The sequence below is a fragment of the Arachis stenosperma genome, chromosome 9 (genome assembly GCF_014773155.1).
Source record: "Arachis stenosperma cultivar V10309 chromosome 9, arast.V10309.gnm1.PFL2, whole genome shotgun sequence".
NCBI classification, from domain to species: domain Eukaryota; kingdom Viridiplantae; phylum Streptophyta; class Magnoliopsida; order Fabales; family Fabaceae; genus Arachis; species Arachis stenosperma.
In genome coordinates, this window is record NC_080385.1 from 26,162,071 (window position 1) to 26,180,895 (window position 18,825).

At 35.8% G+C, this 18,825-nt stretch overlaps 1 protein-coding gene across 1 annotated transcript; it reads right to left on the reverse strand.

Moving 5' to 3' along the window:
• Positions 1 to 3,345: 3,345 nt before the first annotated feature.
• Positions 3,346 to 5,092, reverse strand: LOC130947668 (L-cysteine desulfhydrase). The gene has a single exon (XM_057876371.1). The coding sequence runs from the start codon at positions 5,022 to 5,024 to the stop codon at positions 3,603 to 3,605; it is 1,422 nt and encodes a 473-aa protein (XP_057732354.1). The 5' UTR covers positions 5,025 to 5,092; the 3' UTR covers positions 3,346 to 3,602.
• Between the last annotated feature and the right edge of the window lie 13,733 nt (positions 5,093 to 18,825).

An 18,825-nucleotide genomic window follows, 5' to 3' on the forward strand; every position in this document is an offset into this window, starting at 1 on the left:
TATAGAAAATATTTTAATTTATTAAATTTGTAGAAGAAGATGACAAAATTTAATTGATTATCCATAAAAATAAAATTGTCTCTAAAAAATGAGAGCGATTTTATTGAGAAGTGAAATTTGGAACTATTTTACTTTATGTAATGTCATATTTAAAATTCTAAACAACACTTCATTACAATTGCTTTAAGAAAACATGATATTTATTTTTATATATATAAAATAGATTTATCTGTTTACTCCTTTGTAAAAAACGTCTAAAGTATACCTACAATAAATTTCTTGAAAGATGCACGTGTAAGTTAATATCACAATAGTTTTTGATATCGAATATAATGTTTTTCTTACATATGTACTTATGTAGTATTGAATAATGAATAGTGAATATTCAATAAAGTTTGAAAAATTCTTAAATTTTTATTTACTCCAGGATATAAAATTATTTTTTTCCCATCAGTTGCATTTATTTGAAATGAATGAATGAGAATATTCTATGGAGCAAAATAAAATTTATTTCATGGAGTATGAAAGAACATTAACATATAGTTTTTCTATGAGTTACATTCTGCAAGAAAAAATGATACATTGAGGTTTTAAAAATAAAATGCTAGACATGTCAAATTTATCAACTACTATTTATATCCATGAAAGTTAAAAACGCTAATATATCTATCTATAGAAGATAGAAACTACTATTTATACCTATAAAAAATAAATTTTTACAGGTAAAATTATTTAAATCCTAAAAAATTAAATAAAATTTTTAAACTACTATTCTTTCCACCACTAATACCATCATCTATCCATTCTCTCTCTCTCTAAATATTCTTGGCACTACAATTCCAAACTCTGCCATCACTCTCATTCCCAACTACCACGATCACTACCTCCATTACCATCGCCACCCTTCCTCTTCCTTTTACCTCTTCGACTCCGATCTCAACCGCAGGTTCCACTTTCTCCTCTATTGTTTCATCCATCAAATTCAGCAACACAATAAACTACACAAAAAGATTCAAACACACTCTTACACTCAAAACAACACAACAAATTTCAAAATTTTCTTTTTTTCACAAAAAAAAGCTTTCTCCCACCTGTCTAAAATTACTAATGTTCCAGCTAATCATATGCTTCGTTCATCTAATGTTAATTTGATTCAAATAAATCTATAAAAATAATAACATAATAATGAAAAGAGGAATCTTTATTTACTTAAGGAGGCAAAGATCTAAGAGGGTGCGTGGGAGCTTGATGCGGTCGAACTCGGAGGCAGGCATGGTGAGGTAGATGTAGAAAAGGCCGGTTGATGACTTTAAAACAAATTGCAAATCATGTATATTCAATTTCTTAATCCACATTTCCCCTAGACGTGCTAAGAGAGTTATGTCAGGTAGGCCACAAGGAAGAATAGATTTATGGTCTTTATTATTTCTATTAGGGAGAAGTACTATTTTGGTCCTTAAGTTTTAGAGTTAAAAACAAATTCGTCCCCAACGTTATTTTGGATTAAAAATCGCCCCCAACATTTCATTTGGTATTAAAATCGTCCTTTCGACTTTTTACGGACAAAAATACCCTCTACCACCACCTCCCTTACTCCCAGCAAATACCAATAATCAAATTCAAGAACACAATATTCAACACTAACAATAATACATTATTCAAATTCAGAAAAACATCAAATTCAACAACAAAATCAATATACAACAACAATGAAATCAGAAAAATAACACATTAAAATCAGAATCAGAAACAAAAGTAGAAGCAGATGCAGAAGCAGAAGCGGAAGAAGCAGAAGCAGGAGCCGAATCGGAAGAAACCGAATTGGAAGCAGAAGCCGATGCAGAAGCAGAATCGGAAGAAGAATTAGAAGCAGAAGCCGAAGCAGAAGCAGAAGCAGAATCGGCAAGGTGCAGTGGCGGCGAGGTCAGTAGCAGCGGCGGCAGTGGAGGAGCACGACGGCAAACTCTCTCCCTGGCAGTGGCAGTGGCCAGCGCCGTCCCCATTCTCCCTCTTCTTCTTTCAGAATCGGCGAGGTGTAGCGGCGGCGAGGTTAGTAGCAGCGGCGGCAGCGGCGGAGCGCGACGGCAAGCTCTCTCCCTGGCAGTGGCAGTGGCCGGCGCCATCCCCCCTCCCCCTCTTCTCTTTCCCCTCATCTTCCCTTCCCCCCTTCCCCCTCTTCCTCCCCCCACCCCTTTGGCGTTCTTTCCTTTTTTATTTTATAATTTTTTTTATTAGGGGAATTTAGTAATAAAATTAAAAATTTTATTAAAAAGGACGATTTTAATACCAAATGAAACGTTGGGGACGACTTTAAATCCAAAATGACTTTAAATCCAAAATAACGTTGGGGACGAATTTGATTTTGAACCTAAATCTTAGGCACCACAACAATACTTAAAAAAACCATCTATTATGAAGCATGTTATATAATTTTAATGGTCTTTGTTGTTGAGATTATACCATGAGAAAAAATGAATTATCCTAGTGCATCCACCAAATAAAAAATTTTGCATGAAGTATTGAAAAAGGTATTTTGCACACATGTTGCTCTTCTTGATAGAACCACTTATAGACTGTAATTCATTCCACCATGGTAACTATTTCTTCCATTTAAAAACACATATTCTCATAGTCCTAGAAACAGACACTAATTTAAACATTTCTATTTTAAACGCAGATACATGATGTCTAAAGAAAGTAGATAAATGCAAATTTATATAATAACTAGGTAAACACCAATTCATATGTTTCTTTATTTCTCGATTTACAATGTAAATGCAGTTTACCTGTAGCACAGAGTACCCATATCCAAAAAATTTTGAGCTTCAATGAACTATAAAGTAGCCAAAGTGAATGCATCCATCAAAATTTTGAGTCATAAATCGACATCGTATATTGCTATCGTTGTTGCTGTGGCTAAATTTATGAGCTCCAATGAACTATAAAGTAGTCAAAGTGAATACATCCATAATTTTGAGTCATAAATTGTGGCCGTGGCTCTCACTGTGGCTATGGCTCTCGCTTTCTCTATCGCTATTGCTATCATTATCACTATCCCTATCCCTATCACTATTACTATTATGTAGTTATGTGGCAATTTTATCACAATTCTATTCCTTATACTAATGGTTCATTAGAAAGACCAAATTCAACTGAATTTAAACTGAAATTTTGGTTCAGTTTCTTAAAATAAAATTGCTTGAAGACAACGAAACTAGTTCTGAACTGGTTAAAAACCCAATGGCCAGTGGATCCTTGAATGCAAATGGTTCTTTGACGGGAAAGTTTCTCAAACAGCACATGATCATTAAAGGATGTTGATCATTTGTACACTCCAACAACAGCTTGGTTTAATGGTTTCTTTTAACAATTTCAATCATAGGTACAATCAATTATAGACATACAGAGATCAGAAGCTATCAAGCTATGCTACATGTTAAATTGCAAAGCAACTAGGTGGAATAAATGTTTAACTCCAAGCACAACAGGAAAATTGGGTATACTCATAAAATGTGCTCTTCAAGCATATGTTAGTTTAAAATCGAACAATTCAAAAGCGGGTGAAGTTGTCATGGAAAAAATACCTATTCGCTCTTTTTGGATCACTCAACAGGAAGCATGCTGCAAATTTTCCCATCCTCCAAAATCTGATTAATTGCATTCTTAAGCCTATGATAATCCTCATCTGTGTTATAAATTTGACGAGATATCCTAACATAACCAGTTATAAATCCGTCCTTGTCCTTGGGATCCCTATCTTCATTCCTCAAAGCCTGGTAATATGTAGGAACTTCAATCCTGTGATACACCCTCAGGTGCGTCCTTAAACTCATGGCATCATCATCACTCGTCACACATAGCCTAGAAGGCAATCCAACCATGATCATGCTTGCGCACATCTCTGGCGGCGACCCCAGCATTGTTCCCCATGATTCAGCCAGCATAGTCCCCATCTTCACAACCCCATCATGGTTCCTCTTCATGATCCCCTTAATACCACCTTCGAACCGGTTCACAAACTCCAAAATCGACGGCACCACGAGCTGGGGAGTATAGTCTCTGTTCCCAACCCAGGAGCTCTCTAACGCCAACCCCTTCCCATACTCTTGGGACACGACTGGGTGGTGCAAATCCACCAAACCTTTCGAATTCTTGCAGTGTAAGAAAGCCACAGCAGGCGGTGCAAAGAACCATTTATACAAATTGCTCACGTAGAAATCAGCATCAATTTCCTTCACGTCGACAGGCACGCTCCCTATGGAGTGGGCGCCATCGACGAAGACCTGGTCCACACCTTCCTCCCTGCAAATCCTAATCAATTCCCGAACGGGAAGAACAACCGAAGGCATCGAAGTTATGTGATCAATCATCGCAAACCTAACCCTTCCGCCATTAATCTTACCTCGCTCAAGCCCCTTCTTGAACTCCGCAATAATCTCCTCATCGCTGCGAACTGGAAAGGGAAGCCGAACCTCCACGACGGAGCCACCAGCGGGGCCGATGTATGCGCCGATGGATTTCTTCACCGCCGGGAACGCGCAGTGGAACATGATGACGGCGTCGTTCTTGCGGAAGCTTCCGTCAGCGAACTGGCGGCCGACCTGCTGGAGGACGATAGCGGCGGCGGTTGTAGCATTGTCGACGAGTGACACGTCATCAACGTCGTCGGCGTTGATTAAAGCCTTCACGGCGGCGCGTGACTCGAGGATCCCCTTTCGGAGCGAGTTGAAGAAAAACTCATCGGGTTGCTGCAGGAATCGGAGATGCCACGTATTCTGGGCAGAGAGAACTGACCGCGGGCAGCTCCCAAAGCTGCCGTTGTTAATTCTGGCAAAGCCCTGTTGGTGGTGGGAGAACTCTTGCAGAATGTCGGGTTCAGAAATGGGTCGGGTCAGTCTGGGCTTCTTTAAGGGGCTTTGGTGGGCGTGGTCGTTTGCCTCTACGGCGCCGTTTCGAGGGTCTTCATCGTCGTCCTGAGGCATTGGTACTGGGTTTAAGGTAGGGTTATTGGAAAGTGTGATCATCGGTGATATTTTTAAAGCTAGGGGTTTATATGTAAAGAAGTGAGTGTCCAAAAGCAAGAGCTGGAAAATAAAATCGTGGCGAGAACTGAGATGGGAAGTTATCAGCCTAGTGTTTGTCATTATTCTGTAATCCGTATGAATTGACGACTATGACCGTATCGGATGAAACACCTGTATTTTTTGTTTTTTGGACTTGAACACGTGTATTTTCCGGTTTACTTTTTTATTGGCAAATGAATCTTGGGCCAAAAACAGAAAAAAACCCGGAAAAAGTAATTATACCTGACCAAAAAAACTACAAAAAAAAAAGAAAAGAGGAAACTAGGGTAGGGTTCATTTTCTGGCCTTAAAGGACTTATTCGATGGTCAATCATAGGGGTGCATATGGGTCGGGTGAAACTGGGTTTAATGGGATTCAGACCTGACTTGAAATATACACCGGATCTATTTATTAGATCCGAACTCAACCATAGACCCGATGAAACTAATACACTTTCGGGCCACAATTATATCGGGTGAAAATCCGGTAAAAACCGAACCGTTAACATTACATTACGTTGATACCTTCTTGTAAGTTAGCATGTAAAAATATTCAAATTTCCAAGACTCCAACCATTATTTAACATGGTAAAATTCACTTAGAAAAATATAACAATAACCAACCCTTCTTTAAAATTAAAGTATAACCACAATTGTCTAATAATACCAAATATTTAAATCAATACAAATAACACAATATTATGCATTAGTCTAAAGTCTTATGCATTCTAAACATAAAACATTAACTTATAGTCTTATAATGACTAATAACACAAAATATTAAGGTTTACAATACTTAAATTTCACATAAGAATAGTCATGATCTATCACTAATAACACAAAATATTAATTGTGTATGATGACTGGGCCACCAGGCCGATTTCGGGTGACCCGAACTATGACCCGGATCCGACCCGAAATAATGACCGGGTCTATTTTTAAGACCCTTACCCGACCCTAAACCCAATAAAATCACACCAAATTAGCCTATAAAATGTTCAAAACCGGGCCAGACCTTCGGACCGGATCGGGTCTATGCACCCCTAGAGTCAATCATACATGTCTTGCAATAAGTACATTTATATTCGAAATTTGACTAAATCAACTTATGGTAACTCTTTAGAGCGACCTTAATAGAATTAATTTTAGGTATTATTTTTTATTTCAAAAATGTTATTATATTAAAATTAGCCACTAAAATCAGTCACCATTATATTTGTATATAAATACGTGTATAATTTATTTTATTTTCAATATTTATTTGTATTCTATCATATATTTTATACTGATAACTAATTTTAATGGCTAATTTTAATTTATACGTAACATAACTTTTTTATTTTTATTGTAATTGAAATAATTTAAAATTAAAACATATACCATCTTTAAAATTATAAAAGAAAGATGAGTAAAATAGTACTACTTATATAATTTATTAAACCTCCGTTAAATAAACATTATAACTTCATAACAAAAAATCTCACATTGAATTTTCAGGTTAAAATGAGACAAAACATTAGAGTAATATAATTATTGGAGATACTCTTAAGCATGTATGTTTATAGGGGCATCTAGTGTACAGATGCATTTGTAAAGATTTTTGTCTTTTATGGTTATTTGTTGATTTTAAAAGCGTGTCACTAAAAGTGTTACTTAAAGAGAAAGTGTTACCCTTAATCGTTAACTTGGCTGTGATACCAATTTTTAAAATGTAATTTCTTTTTCAAAAATTCTTCGTATTTTGCTTTTATAATTTGTATAGATTTGGTTGGTGGTACTTTATAATTTGCAGTTTCATAATCAAAAGTATTGACAATTTCTACTATTACTAATTCTGATTTCATTTTTATAGTTTTTCAATCTTGTTTTAGTTTATAATATTCTTTTTTGCATGAATTATTGTATATAAAATCTTTTATCTGTTTGTCCTTTTCTTTAATATAATTTTTCAAATCCTCAAAAACTTTTTTTATTTCTACACTTTCTGTTGTTTCTAAATATCTTTTTAATTTTTCAACTTCATTTTCCATTTTTTCTTTCAACAACTTTAATTCTTTTAAGTCATAATATGGTTTTTCAGGCATTTATAAATTTTTTAAGTTTATCTCCAACTTGTTTATATTTGTTCTTATTTCTATCCTTTTTATTATAAGGTCATTAATTTCGAACTGAAGATTATTTAATTCCCTTTTATACTCCTTTATTTTACTTTTTAATTTTTTCGCCCTTTTTCTTTTTATTTTGTTTTCTGGTCTTTCAATCTTTGTAAACTTCATTATTTATCTTAGAATTTCTGCAAATTCTATCATCGATTCATCACTATTTTCTAGGGATTCTATTATTTTTTCTAACTCTTCAACTTCTCCTTTCAATTTGTCATAGATTATTTTTAGAGCTTTAAATGCTCTTTGATTTATTTCAGAAAACTGTAAATAATTCAACCGATTTTCTCTTTCAAAGAGCTCTTGTTTCTTGTCTTGATAGGTTACATATATTTTTTCTTTATTTATTGTCATAACTTAGTGTTTAGGGTTTCATTTAATTTTTCGACCTTTTTTGTTAATTCTTTTATTTCAGAATTTTCTTCTTTAGTCTTTAACTTAGATAAACTTAAAGGGCTATTAATTTTAGATTCTCTTATTTGAAAATTCGATGAAACTAATTTTCCTGATGGTTCTTTTAGTAAAAGAACTGGATTTTCAATAGCTTTATATTTTGGTATTTCTGTCTTTACAATTTTCTGAAATAATTCATCAACATAAATTCTTTCTCTGTTTTTAAATATTATACTATGATGCCTATTTGTTAAAGCATAATTTATTGCATATGTAATTGAAAATGGTTCATCATCTTGTTCCATTAGATTCTTTCTGTGAAATTTATAAGCCAAACTTATAGATCTTCCAAGATTTTCAGTTGACAAAGGTATAGCATATCCAAGATGGGCATTGAATTTAACATTTACGTTAGCCAAGTTTCCATGAACAATTCCAATTATTTGATCTATTGGGTCATCAGTAATTCTTTTGTCACAGATTGCTAAGCTTATTGGTGAATTAATTCCTTTCATATATGTAGATTTGATTAAGACTTGTATAGTACTAATATGGATCCATCCAATTTTAGATCTTTTTTGTTGATCCTTAATTTTCTCAATCTGTTTACTCAATTCTTCATCATTTATCAAAGCTATTTCAAGTTCTCCATTGGCGGATTTTATCTTTATAGGGGCTTCAAGTTGAATTTTTCCATAGTATATTATATTTTTTCTATTAAAAACTTCTTTTAAAAGATTTTGTTTATTAAAATTTTCATTTGATTTGAGATTTAATTCTGTTTTTAGAACAGCCTGTTTTTCATTATCTAATAAGGCAGATAATCTATAATAGTCAGATTCTTCTATTAATTCTAAACTTTCTAAATAATTCATAACTAAGAGATTAGGATAAAGGCGTACCTTTCTGGAGAAAAACTTCCTTTATTTAGAATATTTTACATAAGATGTTTTTATCTCCAGAGGGGAGATTGTAGATACTAACTCTAGAGGGGAGTTTAGAATTGGTTTATCCTAAGGGAATTCTTCTTCAGACTATAGAATCGCCTTGGCAGCTTCCTCCTTGCTCTCCTAGCATATGAGTACTCTTAGCCTCCTGCTTTCTATTGTCTGATGCCTTCTACAATTGCCTAAGCAACCTATTTATAATGGTTGGGTCTGATGGACAATTCCCATCCTTACCCTTCTTATGACGTCATTGCTTACGTCATTGTTTATTATCTTGCACCAACTACATTGTTGGTGCTCTATGACCTAAGCGCTTACGTCACTATGCAATAATGTTGAGAGGTGTTTCAGATGTGCTGTCCTCCTCTTTCATTATGTGACCTTCAGATGCGTTGTCTTCTTCCTTTATCATGTGGGTTGATTCCGTTTCATTATTGCTTTCTTCAGATAACTCGGAGGCATATAGCTGGCACTTGTGGTCTTCTCTGTCTTTTATCAAATAGCAGAGATTCCTCTTTATCCCTTCGGGGAGCTTTTCTAAGAGTCCAGATAAGTTGTAGAATGCTGATTCAAATTCCACTAAGAGTCTCATCTCTCTTTCTTCAATTTCATTCCTTTTACTGGACACAAGCAAAGTATTTCTGCTTTTATAATTGATTCTTGTGTGAGATTCCCTTGTTATCTTTTGAGTTCTTTCGAAGACCCTTGCTAGTGTGCTGGCTAGTCTTCCTTCATGACTGTAGATTGTTAAATCTTGAACTTGATCAATTGGTTGAAAATTTCCTGGGAAGACGGACATGAATATTACTTGATGTGCTGGAACCAAGCATTCTTCTTCTTCATTAAAAATAGGTTGACTATTCGTAAATTTTAGGGATATATCCCTTGGATTTACGTTGTCAATCATATTTTTAAATCTCTTTACTGCATCAATGAATCCTGCAGGAAACTCACTAATAATTTTCAAATCATTAAAAATTAAAATTGTATCAATTAATCCATACTGGAAAAACTGATAGGTGTTAGATAGGGAAGCATCTGGAAATATAACTAGCTTTGTTAGCTGTTCTTTGGCAATAGGATAATATCCCAAGATTGCCCTTTTTTCTTCAGTCCAATTCAGGACTATGTTAAGGGTTTCTCTGAGATTTGATCTACAGACCCTTTTCTTTTCCTTGATTTCAGCCCTTGTAGGAATGTTTCTTATTATTCCTGTTCTCTGGGTTTGAATTGGAGCTTTATCTGCTCTTTTTAGGGTTTGCTCTGGATGAAGAGCTTCATATTCCCTGAAAGATTCCTTTGCTTCTTCCAGTGTTAAAAACCCTCCTTTATGAATTATCCTTGATTGATGTGTAAATGGTGCTGCTTTTTCCCAGGCATCATATACTCCTTTCATGGGGCCATTATAAATTACATAATATTTTTTATCTTGGGCGATTTTTTGATAATTTCAGCAATTGTTTTATTTTCTGGAATTTTTCTTCACCTGATTTGTCCACCACGCTTAGCTGGCTGAACTCTGATGGTTTTGGTTGTTGTGTTGATTTCATTGCTTCGATGGCCTTCTTGAGGGATTGGATCTGTGTCCTTATTTGCTGACAATGCTTGCATTTTTCGAGTTCTTGTTCGTATTTCTGGATTTCTTGATCTAATGCGTTGTAGACGAACTCCATTCTCTTGTTAATGTATCTGCAATAACATTTTTGTCACCCTTAATATATTCAATTTTTATTGGATATTGTAACAAAAATAATTGCCATCTTACCAATCGTCCATGATTATAATCAACTTTTAAGTTATATCGTATGAAACCTGTTAGGTAACTTGAATCTGTCCTTAATGTAAATTCCCTGGGTAGTAAATCAATTTTCCATTTCTTAAGAGATTTAATTACTGCTAGAGTTTCCTTTTCATGAGTGGTATATCTCTGTTCTGTTGGAGTAAAAGTCCCTGAAATATACCTGCAAAGTAATTCCTTTGGGGGATATTTAGAATCTAGTGATTCTTTTTCTTGTTCCAAACTTTTTATAGCTTTCTTAGCTTTTAGACATCCTGACCAGGTTATGTCTGAAGCATCTGTTTCTACTATTAAGTAGTCATTTTCTTCTGGAATATAAAGTTCTGGAAGTTTTTCACATAATTCTTTAATTCTTTGAATTTGTATACTATCTTTTTCATCCCATTTCCATTCTTTTTTAGTACTTATTTTTGGAAATAAGCTTTTAGTGTATTCTGTTATATTCCTTAAAAATCCTTAATCCGAAATATAATTTATACACCCTAAAAATCTTTGTAATTATTTTCTATCTTCTATTCTGTTAGGAAATAAATTTACCATTTGGTTGAAGTTTTAGCTTTCCTTGAGTGGATAGAATTAATCCAAGAAACTCTATTTCTTGTTTTGCTATTCTTGCTTTCTTTTTGCTAAGAACTAATCCTTTCTGTTTACATCTTTCTAAAACTATTAATAATTTTTGAAGATGATCTTCTTTATCCTGTTTTGTAAAAATTAGTATATCATCAATGTATACTAAAACAAATTCATTTAACTCTTTTAGTTTTTCTTAAATAAATCTTTGATAAATACCTGGGGCTTGCTTTAATCCGAATGGTAATACATTCCATTCATAAAGCAACACACTTGTTGATTCTTTTGTTGGGCAAGTAAAAGCAGTTAATTTCTTTGTTTCTTCGTCTAAACGAAGTTGCCAATATCCTGATTTTGCATCAAGAGATGAAAACCAAGTTGCTCCCTTGATTTTTTCTAAAATAGAATCTTTTCTTGGAAGTTTATGAGCATCACCAATAGTTGCTTCATTCATTTTCTTATAGTTTATTACCATTCTTCGTTTTCCCCTTTTAATTTCATTATTGTTTTCAACGTAAAAAGCTGGAGCCGCATGAGGACTTTTACTTAATCTTATAATTCCTTTTTCCAAAAGATCTTTACATTCTAATGAGAACTCTTCTCTATCTCTTGCGGAATAAGGAATTTTATTTGGAACATTTATCTCTTTTGTGGGATCTTTTAATTTAATGCTTACTAATTCGTTATTTGTATTTTTAATATCTAAAGGATTTTCAGCACAAATTTCATCCAAGAGTTCTTCTATTTTTATTTCAAGATTATTTTTTGGAATATTTATCTGAAAGTATAGATTTAAATAACATGTTTCTAATATAGAAAATATTTTAAATTTTAAGATCTTATCTATAGTAGTAGTTGGTATTTTTATACGTTTTAATTTTTGATTTATTGAAGAATTGTGTGGAGCTTTTAGAACTATATATGTTAATTCTTGAATGAATGGATGATATAGCTTTAAAAAGTTATTTCCTATGATAAAATCCATTCCAGAATCTAACATATATATAGATGGAACAATGAACCTATAATTTTGAATAAAAATTTCAACCATCTCTGCTTTTTGGTCAATTTTATGTATTGATTTGTCAGCTATTCTAACTCTTAATGGTTTCTTTAATTTTTTCCAATCAAGTTTTATATTTGAACTAGCAAAGCATTGTGTTGCTCCAGAATCTATGAAAGCATTTATAAACTTTTCTGTTATTTTTATAGTAATAAATGTAGCATTATTACTCAGTCTCTGAGTCTGTTTCTGAGACATATTCAAAAATATAGTCTAAGTTATCATCGGATTCTTCTAATGGTTCCATGAAACAAGACTTAGCAATTTCTATTTGTTTAGTAAGATCCTTTTTATTCTTCTTTTTTGGGCATTCATTTGCGTAGTGTCCTTTTTCTTGGCAATACCAACATTTACAATTTTCTTTTTTATTTGGACAATAGTTATTTCTTTGTCTTTTGTTTTTATTGTTATTTTCTTTTCTAAAATATCTCTTTTTTCTCCAGTTTGGATAGTATTTTCTTCTTCTAAATTGATATTTTCTTTTTCTTTGAAAATTTTTATTAAGACCATATTTTTGAGGTATCTCTTCATTATCCTGACAGCAAATTCTAATTATATTTGCAAATCTTTTTTGAGTTGCTTCTTGCATACAACGTTCTTTTATTTCCTCTCTTATTGCAGAGGTTGCTCCATCAAAATTATTTTCAATTGTTCCTCTATTTATTTCTCTTATAAATCTTCCCATTATAAATTCATTAGCAGGATATGGAAGTTTTGTTATATACATACTAAGATAATGATTTTTATCTTCTTCTTTTAATTTGTAATAATGTATTCTATATTCACATATATAAGACTCCACATTACATAAATCATATATCTGAATATTAGCTAAATGGTTTTTGCTTCTTGATATTCTTTATTATAGACTTCTTGTCTATGATCTATAATATTTTTTCCAAAAAATTCTTTATATAGAATCATCATTATATATAATATCTTATCATAAGCTGTTGTTTTTGTTTCTAATTCTTCTATTATTTGGTTTTCTATTGATGTCATATAATTTCTTATAGTTCCTTTAGTATGAAATCCTATGTAATTCCAAATGTCTCTTCCAGACAATTCACTAAGTTTTGGATTAGTAAAGGCTTCTAATAAGAAGGAATTCAACCAGTTTTCGAAAATTTCTTTTTCGTTCTTTTTGCAGTCTAAATCGAGCATTCTTTCTCCTTCCATTTCCTGGATTTTAGGAACGTATTTTGATGGTATTTTTGTATATTTTGAATCTTTATTTATAAACCCTTTTTTAAAAGCATAATTATCAAAACCTGTTTCCCATTTAAATTGAGATTGATTATCCTTAGATGTTCCAGCTTCATTTTTTACTTGTATTGGAATTGTTGGATCTTCGTCACTTGAATAATCTAAAATGTGTTCTTCATTTTCTATATTTTCATCATTTACTAATTCTTCTTCTATTTGAAAATGTAACACCCTACCATACAGAGTCTTATGCTTAAGTCATAATTCAGAGATGGCAAGGTATTACGACCTCTAAAATAAAAATTTAGTACGTATAGTAGTATGAATGATTGATTATAACTAGGAGCCTTTGTAGAAAAAGGGGTAAACAAAAACCGCAACTCAAAAGCGCATCACTCCGATCGATAACGTAACGAACAAGGATAAACCAACGCGAGATTGTATATATACAAAGGAGTGTCAAAAACAGGAATATCAAGACTCAAGATCCGGCTGCGAAGATAACCGGTCCGAGCATAACATATATACATATGATAAAATAAGGAAAACCCCAAAGGAAACCCAAAGGGACACAAATACATAAAACCTATTCTCCAAAATCTCCCATAAGAGGAGTCATCACAGTTTGTATTATTTAATGGAGATAAAAGTATCTAAGCAAAACATATAAACTAAACAGAGTCCCCAAGAACAAGGAATCTTCGCAAATCTAGAAGTCTCCAGCATGCCTCAGCGGGAAACCGTACGTCCTGCATCTGAAAACCACAAAATCCGCATGGGTGAGAACCAGAGGTCCCCAGCATGGTGACAGCTTTCACATATATAATACATAATAATAGAGGAAAGCCAAAGGCAATCCTAGAACTTCCTCCAGATAATTCAAAGCTTATAAACAAGCTAAACCATATAAGGGCATCTGACTAAAGATTCTTCAGTCTAACTAATACTTCCCTTTCCAATTCCTTCAAACCTCCCAACCACCAGCAGGAGTATAATATATCAAACACAGTTATATCAGACACGGAATATACAAATGGGAGCAGTTAAGACATTTAGACAATTAGCAAGTAATATGCAGTCAAATAGGCAATCTCAAACAATTCACATAGTATGCATATGATGAATGCCTGTTCCTAGTGGCCGATGATATCATCTTGTCGGTTATAGAGCCAACCCGACAAGTCCTGGTAGCTAACCATTGGACTGTCCCTCTGTCGCGCATCCCCAACTCGAGTTATACTCGTTATAAACTTGATCATAAACATGATCCATATCCATCACCCTCACTGGTGAATATTTCGGGGGCGAGCTCATCCGGGTCTTTCACAGTGCCCGGCCACACTTACGACATAGGGTCAACAGAGTTTCGAGCCTCCACCTGGAGCACGTGGTGGCTAGCCACTGCTACTACCCAGGGAAACTCGTATCTCTGATAGTGGAAGTGCAAATCTCAATTATCAATAATTCAGCATAAACATGCATGAATTCTCATCCATGGATCAACATCCATATCAGCCATCCGGCTCACGGTTCAGTCCAGAACCAGCCAATATTCATAGCATACACAGCTATTCCGGCTCACGGTTAAATCCATAACCAGCCAATATTCATAGCATACACAGCTATTCCGGCTCACGGTTAAATCCATAACCAGCCATTTCATTAACAATTACAGCCTTTCGGCCCATGGCATAACAAGCACTTCCACCACCATCCTCCGCATCTCACATAATCATCTTGATCCTCATTGATCATTCATTTTTCCCTTGCTTCACTCGCAAGTTACCTCATTCACTAGCCCCTTTTTAATAGCTAGGCATGTCATAATGATTTAAGACATAAATGGTGAGATCGGAGGCTTAGAAGTATGAGATTTGGCTTTTAAAACTCAAAAATCAACTTTGGGATGAAAACAGGGCCACGCGTACGCGCACTCCACGCGCACGCGTGGATGGCCTTAAAAACTCATCGACGCGCAAGCGTCATGCACGCTAACGCGTGGATCACAAACTTGCCGATCGACGCGCACGCGTCAACCACGCGTACGCGCGGGTGTCCTCGTGCCCCAGGCACAACACTGGCACAGTTCTGGCATAACTCTCTGGAAAATGGATGGGCATTGGGTGCAGCACAATCGGCGCGCCCGCGCACATTACGCGTACGCGTGGATGGCACTTTTCGGAAGATCGGCGCGTACGCGCCAGGTGCGCCCACGCGCAAGGGGTCATTCTGCTAAAAATTTTCTAAGTTAAAAGCTGCAGAATTTCACAGATTTACACCCCAATCTTCCAACGGACATAACTTCCTCGTTTTAAATCGTTTTTCACCCGTTCTTCGAACGGTATGGACATCCCGGATCCAATTTCATTTCTAAGCAGATTTGGTACAAAACGGAGATCCGTAGTCCAAGTTATGTCCCGTCAAAGTATGCCCAAAAACCATATTTTCATACAAAACCACAATATGCCATTTTCAAAACAAACCATTTTTAACTCTTTTCAAAATCAATCAAAACATGCCAATTTCATCCCCTTTTCTTTGACATCAATCAAAATGTGTCAAATGCAACGTCAAGCCTCCTCAACTCACACATTGACACATTATCACAATTTACCAAAATCACTATCTCATCATTTTACCCCACTTCACCCAAGTGGCTCAAACCCAAACATATTGACATATCATATACTATTCCTCATGCCAATTTTCAACAACACCAATTCCAATTAACCATCATTATACATAATCAATATCATATTCACCATCAACATGGTTCAACCCACAATTCAACCATAACCAATCATCAAGCATATATCACAACATGCATACTTCTCATACATCATACCATTAAGGCATCAATAATCATCATCACATATATGACCACATCATATATCTCAATCATTTAACAACATCAACCATTCAATGCCTATCTTAGGGCCTCTAGCCTAAGTATTTCCTACCACATTACATATTAGATACGGGAAACCGAAACCATACCTTAGCCGATTTTCCCAAGCTCCACCGGAGCACTTCCAAACCACTTATCCACAAGCTCTCAAGGCCTCAAAACCTCCAAGAACAGATTTTTCACCACCAAACCCTTTCCAAGCTTTTCAAAGTCACCAATCAAGCTCCAATATCCACACATACACAACCTAAGCCACAACCATCATACCCATACACAACATCTCAAAATCCAAACATCATAAAACAACAAAATACACTAGGGTTGAGAATCTTACCACATCCAAGGTCCAAGGAGACAAGATTAACCTTCTCCTTCAAGAGAGTTGGGTCCTATAACATCAAAGAACCCAAAATCTCAACATTTCACCCATGAAACTCGAAAATAAGGGCTGAGATATCGAACAGAAACACGTGGCTTACCTCAAGATTGATTATATGGGTTTTGTAGAGCTCTCCGCAGTGAACGCGTGGCCGCAAACAGAGCGGCAATCGGAGCTCTAGATCAAAAGTTATGGTGGTTTGAAGATCAAGTGAGAGAGAGAAGTTGAGAGAATGTTCTTCCCTTCCTCTCCACCATTTCAGCGTGAATGTGTGACAAATGAGGAGAGAGAGTGCTGAAAACTAGGGTTTTGGTTAAGTTATGTTGGGCCAAGGGCCCACTTTGGATCCGGTTGGCCCGGTTTGGCCCGTTCGGTCCAATCTTGGTCCGAATTCTATAAAATTGGTACCGAAATTCTCGTCTCAATCTCCTCTATCACATTTAGCCATAAAAATCACATTTTAGGCTTTCTAGAATAAATTCTCATTTATGGGTTAATTAGCCGTTAATTAACCGGGTTTTACATTCTACCCACCTAATTGGGAATTTTGCCCACAAAATTCAAATGCAATTACCTGAGAATAAATGCGGATAATCCGTTCGCATCTCCGACTCAAGTTCCCAAGTGTGTTCCTCAACACCGCCTCGACTCCATGCCACTTTAACTAGTGAAACATCTTTTCCACGCAACCGTTTAATACTAGTATCATCAATTCTGACTGGAGCCACTGGAAGCGTCAAATCTTCCCTTAACTGAACCGACTCAGGTTCTAACACATGGCTAGCATCAGGAGTGTACTTCCGAAGCTGCGACACGTGAAACACGTCACGCAGGTTCGAAAGATGAGGGGGTAGAGCCATCCGATACGCCACCGGTCCAATCCTCTCTAGGATCTGAAATGGACCAATGTATCGAGGATTCAACTTCTTTGCCTTAATCGCCCTACCTACTCCTGTAGTCGGAGTAACCTTAAGGAAAACATGGTCTCCTTCCTCAAATTCTAAGGGCTTTCGCCTTTGATCGGCGTAACTCTTTTGACGACTCTGCGCCGTGAGCATCCTGTCTCGGATTTTCTTGACTTGTTCGGAGGTCTCAGCTATCATTTCTGGCCCCAACAAGCTTTTCTCTCCAGCTTCATACCAACATAGCGGAGATTGACATTTCCTCCCATACAAGGCCTCATACGGAGCCATTCCAATGCTCTCATGATAACTATTATTGTATGCAAACTCCACTAATGGCATATATCGATCCCAACTCGCCGGTTGGTCCAAAACACAAGCTCTCAACATATCCTCTAGTGTTTGGATCGTCCTCTCAGATTGACCATCTGTTTGAGGATGGTAAGCCGTGCTCAAGCTTAATCGGGTTCCAAAAGCCTTCTGAAATGCACCCCAAAACCTTGAAGTGAAACGAGGATCTCTATCAGAGATTATAGTAGCAGGTACACCATGAAGTCTCACAATCTCCTTTATGTATAACCGTGCTAGCTCCTCAAGGGTGTAAGTCATACGAATGGGCAAAAAGTGAGCTGACTTTGTCAGTCGGTCCACAATCACCCAGATAGCATCAAAACCAGTCCTAGTCCTTGGCAATCCCGACACAAAGTCCATTGCAATACTTTCCCACTTCCATTGTGGAATCTCTAAAGGTTGCAACATCCCGGAAGGTCTTTGATGTTCAATCTTTACCTTTTGACAAGTTAAGCACTTTGAAACATATTCCGCCACATCATTCTTCATACCCGGCCACCAAAACATCGCCTTTAAATCATGGTACATCTTAGTACTTCCCGGGTGAATGGAGAATCTGCTTTTGTGTGCCTCCTTTAAGATATCTTGCCTCAAAGTGCCAACATCCGGCACAATGATTCTACCCTTGAATCTCCATAACCCATCTTTTTCTTCCGACACTCTCCACTGTTTTCCTTGCTCAATGGCCGGTAACACCTTCCATAAAGCTTCATCATTTTGATGAGCCTTTAGGAGTTCGGACTTAAAGTCACTTGAGATTTCTAATCGGCTCAAACACAAGGTTCCGGATACTTCTTGAGTACCAATTTTAAGACTCTCGAATCCTCTGAGCAACTTCTCCTCTTGAAGCATCATCCAAGCTGCATATAATGACTTCCGACTTAACGCATCCGCCACTACGTTCGCCTTTCCCGGATGGTAATGCAACTCAAAGTCGTAGTCCTTCAACAATTTCATCCACCTCCTCTGCCTCATATTAAGCTCTTTCTGATCAAAGAGGTACTTCAAGCTCTTATGATCAGAGAAAACTTGGAACTTAACCCCATAGAGATAATGCCTCCACACCTTCAAGGCAAACACAAC

Excerpts from the sequence above, each read along its gene's own strand:
- LOC130947668 (XM_057876371.1), bottom strand. The coding sequence starts at position 5,024 with ATGATCACACTTTCCAATAACCCTACCTTAAACCCAGTACCAATGCCT.